The sequence below is a fragment of the Calonectris borealis genome, chromosome 3 (genome assembly GCF_964195595.1).
Source record: "Calonectris borealis chromosome 3, bCalBor7.hap1.2, whole genome shotgun sequence".
NCBI lineage: Eukaryota > Metazoa > Chordata > Aves > Procellariiformes > Procellariidae > Calonectris > Calonectris borealis.
The window spans coordinates 76140402-76157780 of record NC_134314.1 but is presented as its reverse complement, the minus strand read 5'-3'; the positions used below and the strand labels follow the sequence as shown (position 1 = coordinate 76157780).

The window sequence follows — 17379 nt, the reverse complement described above, 5'->3', positions numbered from 1 at the left end:
TATAAAATAATATACAATAACTAGAATTCTTAAGGTAAATTATTCTTTCTGTAATTACATGTTGTTGGAATAGTTACCCTGTTGCTTCTTAAATACTATTTCGATAATGCACTTCATCTGAATTTATCAAGTTCATAATTGAAGCAAGCATGGACATTCTTTAAAGATTTCTGCTCTTGAATGCAGTATAGTAAAGTAAGCTCCAGAACTGAGGTGTTTTCTTAGCCCCTATTGCTTCTTTCTCCATATGAACAAAGACTATAATAATCCTGCAATATCAGTTTTCCTAATGATTTTTTTTCCATAGCAGCAAGAACACTTTAATTTTATGAATTTTTACAATAATAAGCAGTCTGCATTTTATTTGCTCCATCATATCAATGATGCAGTTGAATTGAAGACTAAGGGATTCAGTATTTCTTTCACTGTTTTCAGGTCAAATTTGTTTTGCTCCAAAATGCAATTTAATTGTAAAATCCTTTTTCTTGGTACATAAGTAATAAAACACCCTGTGGAATTAGTTAGCAGGTTTTTTTGGTAAGAAAGTCTTTCTTTTAGTGTCCCGTTATGCAGGATTTCAAGGATTAAGAGCAGTAAGAGCTGAAATTTCCTTGAAATGTGCCTAAAATCTTTGTTTTGTCACTGAGTAGGCTTTTGTAATTATACAGATGTATTATATACAGATGTGGTTCATGGGCACTTTTACAGTATTTCTGCTGAGGTTTTATACTTGAGTAAAAGTAGATACATGAGGATCTACTTGCAAAATATCAATTGTTGGAATTGAGCTGTTTTCCAGATATCCTCATTTCTTGCCCAGAAACTAATTTCTTCTCCTATATTTCTCATATATTCTGAGTAGCAGTATAACAAGTATGTAGATAATAGTTAAGCATTTCCTCCTTCAGAGGCAGAATATCAAAACCAGTGCATACCTGATGGCTGAACAATAGTCTGTTGAAAAATCACAGCATAAAATGTTGAGTTACAGGGTTTTAATTTTTTTGTCTTGAGATTCAAGCTATATATGGACTATTAAGTGTTTGCAACAAATGTGTTTTCTTTATATAGAGTTGAATGACTTCATCATCCAGCTTGATGAGGAGGTAGAGGGTATGCAGAGTACCATTCTAGTTCTTCAGCAGCAGTTGAAGGAGACTCGCCAGCAGTTGGCGCAGTACCAGCAGCAGCAGTCCCAGGCCTCCAACCCAGGTACCAGCAGGACTCCATCTTCTGAGCCCACAGACCAGGGAGAGGCTGTGGGTAAAGACTGCAGCCGCCTGGCAAACGGACCAAGCAATGGTAGCTCCTCCCATCAGCGGACGTCTGGGCCTGGATTTTATAGGGAGGGTAGCGGCACGGAAGATGACTTCCCGGCTTCTCCAGGGAATGGTAATAAGCTGTCCAACCACTCTGAAGATAGAACTGGTAGAGGAGGTGGTAGCTACATAAACCAGCTCAGTACTGGGTATGAAAGTGTAGACTCTCCCACTGGCAGTGAAAACTCTCTCACTCACCACTCAAATGACACAGACTCCAATCATGATCCTCAAGAGGAGAAAACAGTGAGCATGAAAGGTAACAGAACTGTGGGTTCTCGTCATGTCCAGAATGGTTTGGACTCCAGTGTAAATGTGCAGGGTTCAGTTTTGTAACGTTTTTCTGCAACATTTTTATACAGTGTCATTTAAATTGGGAGAGGATGCTGTCCAGAAGCCGTTTAAATTAGTGCATACTTGTCACAATTTTGCCTTTTTGTGGGTTTCTTTTTGCTTCAATACCTCTGCCACTTTGGAAATTTTAACAGTTAATTACGTTGAATGTTGCTAAAAGGACGTTTGTGTAGCTCAAGTTATTTTTATATGAGTTAATGTGAAGTTGAAATGGAAATTATTTCCATAAAGTATAACATAAATGATGTCTGTACAAATCTGTGTATATCTAGAACCTGTGCTGTGTAAGGGCATTCTTACTCATACTGTTATACTTACACCACCTTCAAGATTTGTCATAATAGCTGTGGGTTTATGACTGCCAAGTTTGCCCAGTACAGTAGTTTTATCACTAAAAGAGGGACTTACTGAAGGAGTCCTGTAGTAGTTTCAGTGTTAATTACAGTTTTTCCCACCATACATCTGTGCATTTTCTCCTTAGGTGACCGAATGTTTATGAATTGTGTGCATAGTTACTCAGTTTTTAAGAACTGTTGTATCCTGTTTATGCATATTGCTCTGTGACTCCAATATTATCTTACCTGTACTGACCAAACCTAAATAAAAACTTTTAATAATGTAATTTCCTCATTGTTCTGCATTGGCTTACATAGCTTATTTGTATGCAGTGTATTTACAGTACTTGCTTTTTTTATTGAATTTGTTCCTGTGTCGATCCTGTCTGATACAGCTTATGCCAAATACCTGAAGTTACAGGTGTGCACTATCATACTAATTTCAGGCCAACCTGATAGCACTTATTCTACAGATTTTGTCCTTACTGGCAGATAAGGAGGAAAAAAAAAAAAGAAAAAAGGAAAAAGTTAATAAAAGTAAACCTTATAGTTGGAACCTGGCTTTTATAAAGATTAAAAAAAAAAAAAAGAGCTAGAAGTATCCAACAGGTACATACACAAATCAAAAAACTTTGAGTTAGTAATTCAGCCTCTGAAACCAGGTGTAACTCCTGTTGTTTTTAAATGCCTACTGACTTCCTAACAGGTGCAGAGAATGAAAAATTACCTTTAATTGAGCATACTTCTATTGTTCAGTAGCAAGGAGTTATGAATTTCTCAGAACCTGAATTTCTTGTGATTATTTTCTATCTACTAGTTTAGTGATGGTAGCACATAAGCAAGGAGGTGGAAAAGCACTGGCTTTTAAGCACTGTTCAAAGGGAAAATAGAAGTACTTAGCAGTATACTTTTGGGTACACTTAAGTCCAGTTTCAACATTTTTCTACCTGTGAATCTTGTAATTACCAGATAACTAATAAAATTATCTCATGTAGCCACTAAAACAATAGTAAACAGCTTATAGCTTTGCAATTCACTGGAAATAGCGAGACTCTTGTTTGAAGGCAGTATTTCTCCAAAGTTCTAGGACATACTTGAATTTGTTTCAAACTTACACAGTTATAATAAATTCCTAGACTATAGAAGGGTTTCTGTGGTACCATGTTTAAGTGGCCTATTACATGAGCATTAGCATCTGCAGTAGTATTGTCCGAGACAAATGGATGTAATTGCAATACTACTAGCTAGTGTCATCTATGTGAGACATGCTAGTCCATGTACCACTGCTATTTTAATATCATAGGGTTCACTTCAATGTATTAAAGCCACTTAGTAGTTGTCACTGGAAGCGTAAATTCCATTAGTGATACCTGGTTGTTCTTTGTTACCTTAGCCCTCATTGCCTGAAGAATAGTAATTATTAGTTGAATGCATGAAAGGGAAGTGACAAGTATCTATACAAAGAAGTACCAGCATCTGGCACCAAAGTAATTTCTAGTTAACAAAAATCCCTGATGGTGATCTAGATTTGTAGTTGCTGGTGATACTATATTTGGTTTTAGTGTCATATTGCTTGATTATCCATAGCGTGTGTATATGTTTATCCCTGTACAGATCCTGTACATGGTAGAATATAATACTTGTAAGAAGCTTAAAATGCTGATAATAGATTTAACAATGGCTTTATCTGATAATATAGATGGTAAAAAGCCTTGTGGGGAAATCTCTGATCATGGTTCAAATCTCAGTCTGAAAGCAACTCATGCCAAGAAAATGGTAGACATCTTTTCACCTAATATAAGGAATCGGAAGGATGTAAAATATCTTTAGAGTTACAGTAATTGCTATTAATTGTGCTAAGGTTAACAAAAAGCATAGATTTCAGGTGGAGATAGCTTGCTACTTAAATCTGTTAGTATAGGACATTCATGTCTTAAAACCTCATATAAAGATGATTTTAATTTTCTCAAGTGTGTGTGGTACTTAATTTTTAAATAGTAAATTAAAGCTTAGCTGAAGAGCTAAAATCAGAAATACAAACTATGCTCAGACTAGAAGTTAGCTTAACTAGTTGAAGGAACAATTGTAAGGCAAGGTCTTTCTCTGCTTGGAGGGTATCTTCTAAATAAGCAGGCTGGGGTGTTTTATTTGACTTTTTTCAAAATGAAAGCAACTCAACAACTGCACCAGTTAGTAACAAAATGCATCATATAGTTGACTTGCTTTCTTGGAACACTTACTGCAAAGCATTAGTGAATTGCAGTATAGTAATACATAGAGAAATGCTAAAACAAGTAATATTCATGTTCTTGCCTGGCTGTCAATGCCTATATTACGACATTTAACAATCCTGAATGTAGTTGGTTCATTTTAACAAATGATGACATTTTATTGATCACCAATAAATACAACATATTCCTCTTTAAAATTAGGTACTGCCTAAATCTTTATGTATAGATTTTCAGCATTCAGGGAAAATCTTGTTTCCAAACCTCCTGTTGATTTTGGGACAATGCATCTTTTATCGTATCTATTGATAAAGCAGTTATTTTCACTGCTGATTTCTGGAAAGTACCGCTGGCTGATAGTTGAAAATAAATTAACATGGTTTTCTAGGGTCCTTCAAGAGCGGGGGGATGGACACACACTACTGTACTGTGCCTCACGGTGGGCTGAGATTCCCTGTATAGGGGTCTCTAGGTGGATTTCCTGGCAATTTCGAAGATAAGGTAATTTATTTTCAAGATAAAGTAGTTTATTTTCAAGAAGGTTTTTCAGACCTAACCCCTACTGAATTTTTGTAACGTGTTTTTATAGTCTGATAAATGTGGGTTCTGTAAGATCTTAGAATATATGTGTTTATTTAAAAAGACAAAAACCGAAAGGTTGAGGGTTTTGTGGTAGCAGAGATTATTTCCATACAATTAAAATTTTACCTAATGTTTGTCTTGTCTGCAGAGTGCCTCCTAACACTGAGGGAAGAGTTCCCCTCACTGACCTTTTCTGGAGAACCAATTTTTAATGTGTCTTTGAACTCATTTGCACTAACTACACCGATTATTTTAGCTGATGGGGTTAAGGTACCGGAATGAAGGATTTTCATCAGCATTAAAGGCCGTTGAATTGCTACCAGGAGGAAAACAGATGTTGGGAAACAAGATGCGCACAAAAATGAGGAAAAGAACAGAAATGAACCAAAAAAAGTAAGTTGTAGACAAAATAGCTGAAAAGGTATTTGTAAGTGCTGCTGCTCCGGTCAGTAAACTGACAGAAACATTTCTTTGCCAGGCAGGTTTTCAGAGCTTACTACAGCTGTCTTGTACTGCTGTATCCTCTCTGGTGCCCAACAGCCGTTCAACAGGCAGAGGCTCCTGGCAGGCAATTTTCTGCTTGGTAGAGGCTCCTCTCAGGCTAGTCCGCGTCCTCAGCTGCTGAGGCGGGCAAGGCCCGACGCCAACCGACCTTCCATGGGAGCGAAGCTCAGCCCCCTCAGCTTCGCCCGCCCTCGGCGCCGCCCGGCGCGGCGGGCGGCGCCGAGGGCGATCGGATACGCGGTTGCGCCGTCGGTGTAGCGCGCCCGGCCGCGAGATAGCCGCCATGTTGTGCCGCCTCGCATCGGCGGGCAGGTGAGAGCCGCGCCGCGGTGGGGTGGGGGAGCGTAATGGCGGCCAGAGCCCCGCAGCGTGAGGCGGCGGCCGGGCCGCCCTCGTCCTCCGCGGCCGAGCGATGGGTGGGAGTGGAGGAGGAAGGCGGTGGGGTCGCCCCCTCCTTGCCCCTCAGTGGCTCCCCGCCATTTCGGGAGGAGGGAGGTCGCGCTGCTGCCGACAGCTCCGCAGGGCTCGGTGCCGGCCTGGGCAGCGGCGCGGCCGGGGGACTGCTGGCGGTTGTCCTTTCGCCCTCCCAGGTTCTGCCCTCGCCCTCCGCGTAGGGGCTCTCGTTGCTTGACATGGTACTGCCAGATCCTCTCGTCTTTGCTAGGCAGGGTCGCCGCGTTTGGCCTCTCTTCAGGGCCCCGAGGGTTTTTGCTGTTGGTTTGTCCCTGCTTTATGCCAAGGTCACCAGCGAAACATAAAAGGGCCTCAGGACTTAGCCTTCGTCGCAGCCCAGTGGTTCTCCCTTTATCATGGTCGTTGTCGTGTCTCATGACAAGTGTAAGGTGTTAAAACGGGGAAGGGTAACCAGAGCCTGCGTGGTTTTCTGTGCTGGACAATGCGGCTGCCCTATCCTCACGCAGCGTGTGGTTTTTCCAGTAGCAGCCATAGGAACAGGGAAGCATGTGTGTTGGCACAGGAACATTAACGCTAAAGAGGTTCAGTCCTGGGAGCCCAGGTTTTTCAACCTTTTTATTTTTCAATGCAGGGACTTTTTGCGTAGTGAGGTAGGGAAACTTATCAGGAACATCTTGGCTTCCATTTTTAATCAATGAAGATTAGGTGAAGCTTTGAATGTCAGTGTGTTACTGCTGGCTTTCCCTTCCACTCCCCACCTTTGCCTTGCCTACATGCTTGGGAGGGCATGTGACTCTTTGCAGTGGCTTGGGGGCCTGGATTTGAGAAATGGCAGCTTTACATTGCATGGCCCTAGATCTGTGACCTTCATGTGGATTCATCTCTGCAGTTAAGCTACAGAGTGTGTTTGCTTTGAGCTCTGGAAAAATGGACATTTGACTTCTTTATCTAAGATATCACCCTGTGTATTTATAGCAGCTGATCATAACAGTCATGGTTTCAGCAGTAAAGCCTAAGTACTGAATAAGACTAATTACTTCTGTTTTTTCTCTTCTAGAAGCGGTGCCAAGTTGATAGCACCATTGGGATGCTTGGTCTCTAGGCAAAAGCACACTCTTCCTGACTTGCCGTATGACTATGGTGCTCTGGAACCTCATATTAATGCAGAGATCATGCAGCTGCACCACAGCAAACATCATGCCACCTACGTGAACAACCTGAATGTCACAGAGGAGAAATACAAAGAGGCACTGGCAAAGGGTTTGTATATCCACAGTCAACAGATGAGATGGAAGCTAGTTGAGATAGATGATACAGGAGAAAAAAAATGTATAGCCCTTCTTTCCAGGGGAAATAGTTTCTTTTAAAAGTTTTGGATTATCTAATTCAAGTTGGGTTTTTTTTAATAAAATGATACGGTATTAGGAACAAGCTTTCATTGTAAGCTTCAGTGGTGCTGATAATTAGAAACTATGTGTAACTAAAAAGCATGAATTTTGTTCTCTGTAGTACTGTAAAACTAAAAGAAAATTCATTGATTGTTGTGGATTTAGTCCGTATTTACATTAGTAACTTGAACCAAAAACTGAGTCAATAGGAAATTGCAGTGATTTTACTAAACAAATACTTTGTAATGAAAGGGTAGTAATAAACTTATGTGAAGTAAAATTTGTGCACCTTGATTGTTTTCACATGAGATGCTCTGCTGACTGTTGTGAGATAATCTTAGTCGCCTACAAATGGACATAAGACAAACGGGCAGTTAATGTATACGACAGCCGGTGAAGAGATCTGAATTTGCCAGTGGATCCGATTAAGGAGTCACGTAGCTTGCATGCCAGTGTGAGACACTAAAATATACAGCAAGCCATCATGGAATTTTTTGTTAAGATCTCAAATTGAATCTTGAGATATGCTGACTTCTATGAAAACTTTACAGTTGTTCTAGCTGGGCAACACTGAAACACATGAAATACTTTTTTCAAATCTTCTTTCAGTTGGACTGGTGAAAATGTGTGAAATAACGTGTATATCTTTTTAAGAAGGTGGAATATTTTCTAAGTTTTTTTCTATTGTGATGATATTTCTAAAGAGTATCAGTTTACCTCTGAGAAGTGATTACTTTATAGGCTCACTTCTGTCTGGTTGCCAGGTGGGTTCACAGTGCAACTTAACTGCTTGGGCTTGGATGAAAGTGAGAATTGTCAGTATCTGAGTAAACTTGAGCCCTGCAGCCCTTGATAAATGCTAGTGTGCTTGAATAGAGAAAGTTGATTACCTATGTAAGTTTAGAGATTTTCAAGTGCCTAAGTAAGCATAAAAATAATTTGTGCAGTCTAAATGAACTAATGAGGTTCAATTAAGAGTCAGACAGTCAAGATTGGCTGTTGCTTTGTCCTGCCAGTGGTGGATCCAGGAAAGTTGTGTTCTGGAGATTTGATTAGTGCAAACAAAATTGGGGAGGGAACCTAACTATAGAAGAAATCAGTGGATCTGCTGCTGATGTTACTTATGATGTTTAATGACCAAGACTTCAGCCACTAGTGGAGGCAAAATTTGTGGTTAGCAGAAACATCTGCAGTGTTGTGGATCCTTTGAGATACAGATTTTTTAAAAATACTATCCTTTGATAGGCTTTCATCGTTTGCTGTTGGAAATGGTGTATCTAGAGGTAGAGGTTAAGGATTTTGCAGGCATTATTTTGCAAATGGATAATGTACTGGTGGTGGTCATGCACATCAAAGCAGACAAATACTTGCTTGCGATATTTGTGTGTGTTTTGGTTTGGCTTTTTTCTCCCCCCTAATTGGTATCCCAGTATACTCTGTGTAATATTTTGACCCTCATTAGGAAGGCTTCTAAGACCAGGATTTAGGAAAGGGCAAAGTCTGAACTGTCACCTCATTCTTTTTCCATACTTAGGATCTGAGAATGATCAAAAATCTTTCTGTGCTGCATTTCAGTGTTGGGTTACACAGCATGTCTGGTCACTATCTCATATCTCTTCTGGATAACAGAACCTTGTCAGTGGCTTTTGTTCAGCAATAGAAAGTAAAGTATTCTCTTCAGATCATCTTTAACATCTTCTTCACCTATCTATATCTGCTTTGTGAGTTGAGTCCCATTGGCTTGTGTTGTCAGCTCATTTGAAAATGAGTATGCGCTTCTGTGATAGGATGCAGCACAGGACTTTGTTATTTATTTCAGCATAAGCTGGTTCTGATTACTGATTCATCAAAATGTGCAGGATTGGCTAATCAAAGGATATAAACTTGAAACTTACTTTAAGTGAAAACTTGTGCCCACCAGAATTTTCCCTGCTCTTTTCTGACAGTCGCATCACCTGTGGTGCTTTACTTACTGCTCTTACAAGGAAACAAATGACTCTCGGTAGACTGAGAAACTGAGGACTAGTCTCTGGAGCACCTCTAACCTGCCTGTCTTGGTTTACTGAATTGTCCTCTATGGCTGTGTTGAGGAGTGTGGTAAGCTGGAGCAAAGGCTAGGGACTCTGTATACAAATAAATTCCAAGATACTTTTGCTGTAACTTAAGGGCAAGTTACTTTTTTTCCATTGTCTTTTCCAGTGCAAAGTTCAGCAGGACTGATCTGACAGCACCACAAATACTGTGTTTTAAGGACAATGGTCAAACGCCATCTCTGGTTCTTAGTGGTCCTGGGGAATAGGTTCCTCTTAGGAATGGTGGAATAAACAGTGATAAAGACATTAAAGACATCCTGGGTTATTTTTGGATTTCTGGCTTGTGATATGTTGTATGCTCTGGATGAACTTAAAAGTGTCATTAAGGCATGCGAAATTCAAGGAAAATGTCCCAAAGATGCCGTTTGACTGGATGCAAGAGCTGTCTCACCCTTAACTTGATACCTGAATTCAGCAGGATTTGTACTAACTGCATTGGATGCTTTGTACCCCTCTGGTTTTGTTGCTCTGTGTATTATTAGGACTGGAGGTCCTAACCACACATTAGTCATAGACTGTTTTTTAACTCACAGATATTTTTCTGAATGGGAAAAAAAAAAACAAACCGTATTGCATGTGAAAGTGAATTGGTGTGGGGACAAAATTATTCTTAAGAAAAGTTTATAGAAAACTGTTTCGTTTCTACATCTTAAGGAAACTCTTTACTATAACTGGTTATTTCCAGCAAAAACAAAAAGCCACGGGTGTGTGATTGAGTGCTACTGTAATTTATTTTAGCAAAGCATTGAATTCTGTATTTTTGGGGGACTTGTGAGTTATATTGGAAGAGCTTCATCCAGATACTTTATTTGTATGAAGCTTACCAGGGCTGTTCTAATTTCTGAATGGTAGGAGGAGATGCTGAGAACCTGGAATCCTGTATTAAAACCTTAGTAATAGGTGTGCTGCTGCTTTGTGGCTTGCCTTCACGTCTGTGTTAAGATGACTCATTTATTGCTATAGGAAGACTTCTACCACTCGTTCCTGAAAGTGAGTGGAGGAAACAGCTGCCACCACTGATTTCTTATTAGAGAATGTATTGGAGTGGTGGAAGAAGCTTCAAAAACCTTTGAAATGTTTCAATTATTTTAAAAGCCATAACAGCATTTAAAACATTTGTGTTGAAGTGGTGCAACACCATTTAGAGGCACAAGGCACCAGTGGATTCTTTAAGGAATATGACATTTTGTGGAGAGGGAGGAAGTACAGGGCTGTCTGATCTTGATTTCAGATGCAGTAATGCGGAGTAAAATGATCTGGGTCACACTCTCTTCCTGCAAGTACCTCATTCCAAAAAAAACCAAAACGAAACAAAAAATAGGAGGGAGAAAAACATTTTGTTCGTGTACATGCTCACTGTACTCATCAGCTTTCTCTGAAGCACAAACTGTTTACCCTGTAAATCATTTAAGACGTTTAAAAATTCTTGATTTGCAAATCAGTGAGCTAATGGGTGAACAATGTTCTTGTCTTGTAGTGGTAATACTGAGCAATTTATAAGTGCTGGGTCCTTAAAATGTTTTGGCTCTACTAGTTTCTTTATTCTGCTGTAGAATGGCGGTAGATCTTATATGTGTAATATGGGTTGCCTGATAGGTGCAATATTGGTAGATCACATATCATTACAGGATAAGGAAAGGTCAAAGAAAACTTTAATGTAGTTTATGTCAGAAACATGGGTAACAGTCACAAACCTTACCTTTTCCATAGACATGTTATAGGTTAGTAACACTTGAAAGATTTTGGAGATCGATGGAGGTTTAGTGGCAACTTAGTGACCACTGTAGTGATGATGATGTTTTTATTTATCTATATATTTTTATCTTCTGCGTCCTTAGGTGATGTTACTGCTCAAGTGTCACTTCAGCCTGCACTGAAGTTCAATGGCGGGGGTCATATCAATCACACCATCTTCTGGACAAACCTTTCTCCTAAAGGAGGAGGAGAGCCTAAAGGTTAGTGTTTGTTATGATGGTTTATTGCATCAATTTTAATTGACGAATACAACTGATGAACTTTTCTCTCTTTGAAGGAGTCTAAAGGATCTTTATTTTTCAGAGTTAATTTGCCTGTCTATATGACAGTTACAACAGTTCTGAGGAATTCAGCCGTTTTCAGATGCAAGCCAAGAATATAAAAAGCTAGCCCTGTGCTAAGTATTTTTGATTTCTAAAGCCAGTTCTGTACACTGCAAAATAATTGGCTATTGCTGCATATTGCCCTTTTCATCTCCATATGAGAAAACAGTTTTCCAAAGCTATGCTAATTAAGTTCCCATATATGTACTCGATTCACAGAAAAGGAAGAAATGTGCTGCAGACCACCCAACCTAGTGACTGGATTTATGCTCCAATTTGAAATAGGGATAGTTTAGCAGTTAAAGCCTAAAGGAGGAAATCCCCTTTGGGAGGATAGAGTAGTGATCATCTACAAGTGACCTGCAATTAAAAGTAAAGGCCCTATAATACAGATCTCACAAAAGCTGTTGTGATAAACTTGAGGGTTTTTGAATGAGGTTCATATGCCTGTCTAAATTGGTGGGCTTCAGGTGCTTTGTACTCCGGTTCAGTGTTCATAGGTGACATCTGCTTGTGACTTTTGACTCTACCATGGAAGTACAAAGATGCTGTGAAGATGATCTAGTTAAGACTAGAGCATAAAGTTTTGAAGCTTCGAAGCTGAAATTTCAACAAGCAGTTCTGGTATCGGTCCGTTTCTGATAGAGCTTTGGTTTAGATGACAATCTCAGAAAAGATGCTCTAAAGCCTTGATTTTTGTCTCCCAATTTCTGTGAAGTTTCTGTGAAAGTCAATAAGCCTAAAATGCTATTTTTCGTTTCAACTGAATGGTCCAAGGCTTTGGTAGGAAGCCTGCTAAAGCCTGTCGTAAGATGCACTTGCAGCTATCACCAAGAGATTTTCAAGACCATCTGTCTGAAGGTGGAAGGAATGAAGAATGAAGAATTCTCCAGCGTTGCACTGTATGAAGTATTCTTACACATGCTAATTAGAGAGGAGCGTAGATACCTTCAGGTTTTGAGCAAACACTTAAATATCTGAAAACCACAAGTGTGCTAGCGTTTAGGGGAAAGGAAGTAGTTTGACAGTGCATTGTTACACTAAACGATTTTAGTTTCTGTTCCCTTTGCCCCAGCATAGGTTAGCTTAACTGTATAATAAAGAAGAGATCTAATCACAGAGCCTACTGATCTATATCAAATAGACTAGTTAACTGTAGAAGCAGATGTAAATCTAAAATCTGAGGGAAATGGTTAAATACCTCTTACTATGTGTAGGTTCATTATATTGATACTAAAGATGTCCAAATACTTCTTTGTTTTAAGACAAAGAAATCACAGCCACTTAGTGTTGCCTTTTAGATGTGCAAACTAGCTCTTTACCTTCTTTCCTAGTCCTCCTTTCCTTTTAGACAAGAATGTAAACACCTGAGTGTCCTGTTGATAGCACCCTGACTGTGTATTTGAGGACAGCATGTTTGACAACTGCACTAATTTCTTTCCAGTCTGCTTGCCCTCTGAAGCAGGTTGGGACAGAATTGTTAATTCATGATGCAAGTACTCTGTCTAGACACTTCCGTCCCACAGAGCCCAAATGCTTCTGCTCCTCTTTCCTTCTATTTCCAGGTGATATCTGGAGATTGAAAGATGTTAAGTACCTGACATTCTGTGATCTTTCTGTGCTTTTTTTAAAGGAGAATTGATGGAAGCCATCAAGCGTGACTTTGGTTCCTTCGCAAACTTCAAGGACAAGCTGACAGCCGTATCAGTTGGTGTTCAAGGATCAGGCTGGGGGTGGCTTGGCTATAACAAAGAGCAGGGGCGCCTACAAATAGCAGCTTGTGCAAATCAAGACCCTTTGCAAGGAACAACAGGTCAGGTTTCTCTCCTTCCCTTCTACTTCTCTCTTTGTAGATCTCATAGGCAAGTGTATGAGATCTGAAAAGGGGTTTGTCGACAAATGCTGAGAAGAAATTGCTGGATAAATAGGGCTGGAAAACTGAATATCACTACTAGCAGAAGTGAGAAACAGTTGCAATTTTTAAAACAGCATTTGTAAAGCAGGACTTAAAAACTGTGAAGAGCAGTAGGGTTTAAAGTCTGTCTAGTCAAAGGGGAAATAGATGGGGCATATTGTGAAAGTGCTCTCTCTTAGACAATACTTTTAGCATAGGCTCCTTTGGATTATTTTTGAGTAACTGGAGTAGCTTGCCTGTATCAAGGAAGATTAAGCCTCTTGCCTTTAGATTGTTTTCTCTGGCAGAGGGGCTATTCACAGAACTGGCAGTGTAGCCAGACAACAGGAGAGGGGCAGGTGTGCATAGTAACTTTAGTTACTATGTAGGCTGGGTTTAAAATGGATGGCTTATAATCTGCTTCCTTAATATTGGTAAAGTGTAATGAGTGTCAATTAAATAAGCCTTGGATGGGGATAAATCTTACAGCTAGGTAAGCAGTGTAATACTGGCTAAGATCACTTTTGAAGATATTTTTACTTGCTTAGAGTGACATGGCAGTGATGATGGCAGGCTGGAAACCCTTGACAGAGGGAGGAGCTCATGGCCAATGAGAATCCTGCCCTCAGGGGCAGTTTGTCCAAATCCTATTGCAGGTATCTTTAAAACATGTCCTGTAGAATTCATAGAGAATGGCAAGGAATTTCATGTATTGCCAGCAATCCATGTATTGCTTATCAGTAGGACAAAAAAAAGAATAATTTTATTATAGGGACATACAGCATAACATGGGTAAATTTCACCCCTCCCCCCCATGAAAACTCTCCATTAAAAATTCAGTGAGAAGGATATTTTAGCACAAAAGCAAGGAAAGTAATTAGACAATTAATAACTTGTGATTAAAATATTGGAAGCAAATTGACATGGCAAGACACTCCTTCATGGTGTAACTTTTCATGAAAATGCATAACTGTGCAAAAGATGTAAACCTTTCAAAAATTACTTTATCTCGTTTCAGTTATGTCTTCAAGGCAGTTCTAGAGTATTCATAGGTGTTTATCTTCATCAGCCTTTTTGGTTTATGCAATACGTGCATGTGTGGAGAGCAAATAATTCTGTAAAGTGTTGCAATAAGCACCTATGTGCTGGAGAGCTCTTTATCTTTCTGCAGATAAAGACTCAGAAATTGGATGCAACTTTGAGATGCAATATAAGACTTTACATGTAAAGAGTGTTTTCACAGATTTACAAAATTTATCCTCCTCTTTTTTTTCCAGGTCTCATTCCTTTGCTAGGAATCGATGTATGGGAACATGCTTATTATCTTCAGTATAAAAATGTTCGACCTGATTATTTGAAAGCCATCTGGAACGTGATCAACTGGGAGAATGTATCTTCAAGATATGCTACCTGCAAAAAGTAGAGTGGAATTCCTGCACAGACTACTAAAATGTTACCACTTCTGCTCTGATAGCACTCTTGTAGTAGTGCCTGTGGCTTACAAATGAATTGCTCTACTGCAGAAAACACTTAGCTCATCCAACAAAAGCATTTCATAGTCAAGCAAAGTGTCTGCTTGTTTAATTCTGTGAGAGCTATTTACTTAGATTTTTGAAGCTTTGAACTGTTGTGCAACAAAGGGAGACACTTTAAATAATCTTTTCCATTGCATATAGAAACATAGATCACCTTGCTGAAGCTTGTTGAGGTAATGGATTTCCTTGTTGTACTAAAATACCTAAGTGGGAACATGTACTTCATGTTGCTATAAACAAATAAAACTCAAAGAAGAATCTTCTATAACTGTCTATAAGAGACTCCTTTTTAGTAAGAGCTGGTCTGGTTACTTGGTTTGAAAATGGTTGGAGAAGAGAAACGTCTTTTGTAATTTGTTGTATTAGAGGGTATGGAGCTTTCTTGCAGATTAAAAAGATAGGTGAAAGGGAAATAGGTGCCTGCCTGACTTGACTGTTTTTGGTCATTCCTACCTTTTCCTGGATCTCTTAAGTGAGATCTTCATGTATGGCACTGATGCACTGTTACCCTGGGCAAGAGATTACAGTACTGGGTCAGGCTAAATTGTTCATAGGAACTGAATGACAGCATGTGATACTCATTCCATACTAGCTGTTCAAGTATATCCTAAAACATCCTTTAACTTAAGAGCCTGATGATGTGCATATATCAAGTATAAATTGTCTCTGTGTAGATGAGTTCCTGAAGCAATCATAACAAGTTAAACTTAATGCTTCAGGCGGGTATGAAGTACCATTGGGTATAAAGGAGCATGCCCAAAAGGTCTTGAAAAATACAAGAAATTGTTGGTGTGTTTTACTTTTTTTTGCTAATTCTGTTGCAAGTATTTCAGAGTGGATGCTCCTGGACATACATAGTACCTTGCGCCTAAGTTTTCTTTGCGCTTTCTTAGTATGCTCCTTTAAGTTCAGGATGGATTCTCAGGGAAACAAGGAATAGGCTTACATTACCATACTGCTAGGCTGCTATTTTGAAGTATCAAGTAAGATTAAGGGGAGAAGTGTTTGTAAAGAAAGATGTCTTTCATTAGCAGATGCAGGGAGGGAAACTACCACCACCATAGGAACAGTCTTTAGTCACTAACCAAAGCTGCGAGTGGTGAGATACCTCTGTTGCAAATGAAAGTGAGTTATGCAAACATGGCTTATTTCACATTTAAAGTGGTGTGGGGTTTTTTTCCTACTGTGGAATATCTTTTCTCTAGGCCTAGTTCTCATCTCAGGTTTGCAGCTTGAGCTTCTGCTTAAGTCTGGATTGCTTCATAATCTTGTTTAAAAACTTACATCATCATCCCTCACATCCTTGGTTTGCCTCCGAGGGCGTGAGAGCAGTGATGAAGAAAAGTAAGTCTATTGGTAATCAGTCTGACAGCTTTTGACTTGGATTTTTTTAAAAAAAAAAGCCTACTGAAGGGTCCGTATTCTCGCTGTCTGCAGAATCCTCTGTAAGTCTGGAGAGCTGGGGAACGAAGTCTCTGTCACAAACTATGCTCAGCTTTTCTTCTTAGAGAGGAAGCCTGGGTAAACGCTAGCATCACTTAGATTTTTTCCCTGACAGAAGCTTCTGGCAGAAAGAATTATACTTTCTAGGTGGCAATTCAAAACTAAATCTTTGCTGTAGTTATTTACTGGGGTGATCAGTTTATTTTGAAACCCGTCTTCCTAACTTAATGTTCCCAGCCTCTGTCCTTGTGTATTTCCTTCTAAGCACTTCAGAATGCTTAAATTAATGCAAAATACATCATGTAGCCCACAGTATTCTTGTTGCAAGGCTATTGAGGTAACTCCTTTTTAAGGACTTGCTATTAGTTACAGAGTTGATTAATATTGTTGATTATTGTAGAAAGGAACAGTATCATAACTTGTAAATCATGTGGAGCTAGCTATAGATATAAAGCTTAATTTAAGCAAGGTGGGTTGGCATCTGGATTAGTAAAGGCCTATACTTAGGTTTTAGTTGTCAGACTTCAGCTTATTGAAATCCTGCAGATAAGGTGGATTGAGTGGGGGTGAAGCAGTGGCGGTTTTTTAGAGGAGGAACAGGCACTTCGGATATAAAGAGAATCCTTTGCTGCTTGCTTTCTGGAAGTACCTTCAAAGTACAGAGGAGGCATGTTGTGTTTACCGTGGAGTCTGCCTGAAGATAAAGGAAAACAGCGGAGTCCTTTTTTCTTTCCTTATTCAAGACTATATGATATGGTGAAATACTATATGATATGGTGAAAGACCACGTAGCAGAGATCAAAAAACCCTAGTGGAGTGCTCCTCCTCCGTGAGTGAATGTCGAGGCAGGGCTTTGTTGGCGAGTGCCATAGTGCATATGTCGGGCATCTTCTTGGTACTGCATGCTCTTAAAAAACAGAGAGGTAAACGTGCCTACACACTGGTGCTCTGGAAGGGTGTGCTTAAGCTGCGGAGGAAGCCCAAGTTAAGGCGTTGAGGAGGTAAACCGTGCAGAGCTCCTCAAGCAGGACCAGCTCTTGCTGAGGCTTTAAAGCCAGTAGTGTGAGACCCAACACGTGCTGGTAATGCTGAGTTTCTGCAGCGCACCAGGTTAAGAAGCAGCTCCGCTCATCTCCTGCTTACAGCCAGCTAGTGGACTTGTCCTGATGCCTTGTATCCTGTCTTTAGGTCTGAATGTAGAAAGTTCAAAGC

General features: G+C 39.7%; 2 protein-coding genes across 3 annotated transcripts in view; both read left to right on the top strand.

The window, feature by feature from the left end:
• WTAP (WT1 associated protein) overlaps positions 1 to 2295 on the top strand; it is a 29548-nt gene extending 27253 nt beyond the window's left edge. The window contains exon 8 of the mRNA XM_075146249.1: positions 1072 to 2295. Coding sequence (XP_075002350.1) covers positions 1072 to 1655 — 584 coding nt within the window. The 3' untranslated portion in view covers positions 1656 to 2295. The remainder of the gene's footprint in view (positions 1 to 1071) is intronic.
• Positions 2296 to 4980: 2685 nt separating this feature from the next.
• On the top strand, positions 4981 to 14992 carry SOD2 (superoxide dismutase 2). 2 transcript variants are annotated; one of them, XM_075146250.1, is made up of 5 exons: positions 4981 to 5211; positions 6794 to 6996; positions 11056 to 11172; positions 12929 to 13108; positions 14467 to 14992. In XM_075146250.1, exons 1-5 carry the CDS (start codon positions 5078 to 5080, stop codon positions 14610 to 14612), a joined length of 780 nt encoding a protein of 259 aa, XP_075002351.1. In that variant the 5' UTR covers positions 4981 to 5077; the 3' UTR covers positions 14613 to 14992. The 2 variants fall into 2 exon arrangements, with proteins under 2 accessions (XP_075002351.1, XP_075002352.1); XM_075146251.1 differs by lacking the exon at positions 4981 to 5211 and adding an exon at positions 5463 to 5634.
• The last annotated feature ends 2387 nt before the right edge of the window (positions 14993 to 17379 follow it).

Coding starts and splice junctions, on each gene's coding strand:
- SOD2 (XM_075146250.1), top strand. CDS start 5,078: ATGGGGTTAAGGTACCGGAATGAAGGATTTTCATCAGCATTAAAGGCC. Junction 6,997..11,055: donor CAAAGAGGCACTGGCAAAGG/GTTTGTATATCC, acceptor CTGCGTCCTTAG/GTGATGTTACTGCTCAAGTG. Junction 11,173..12,928: donor AGGAGGAGGAGAGCCTAAAG/GTTAGTGTTTGT, acceptor CTTTTTTTAAAG/GAGAATTGATGGAAGCCATC.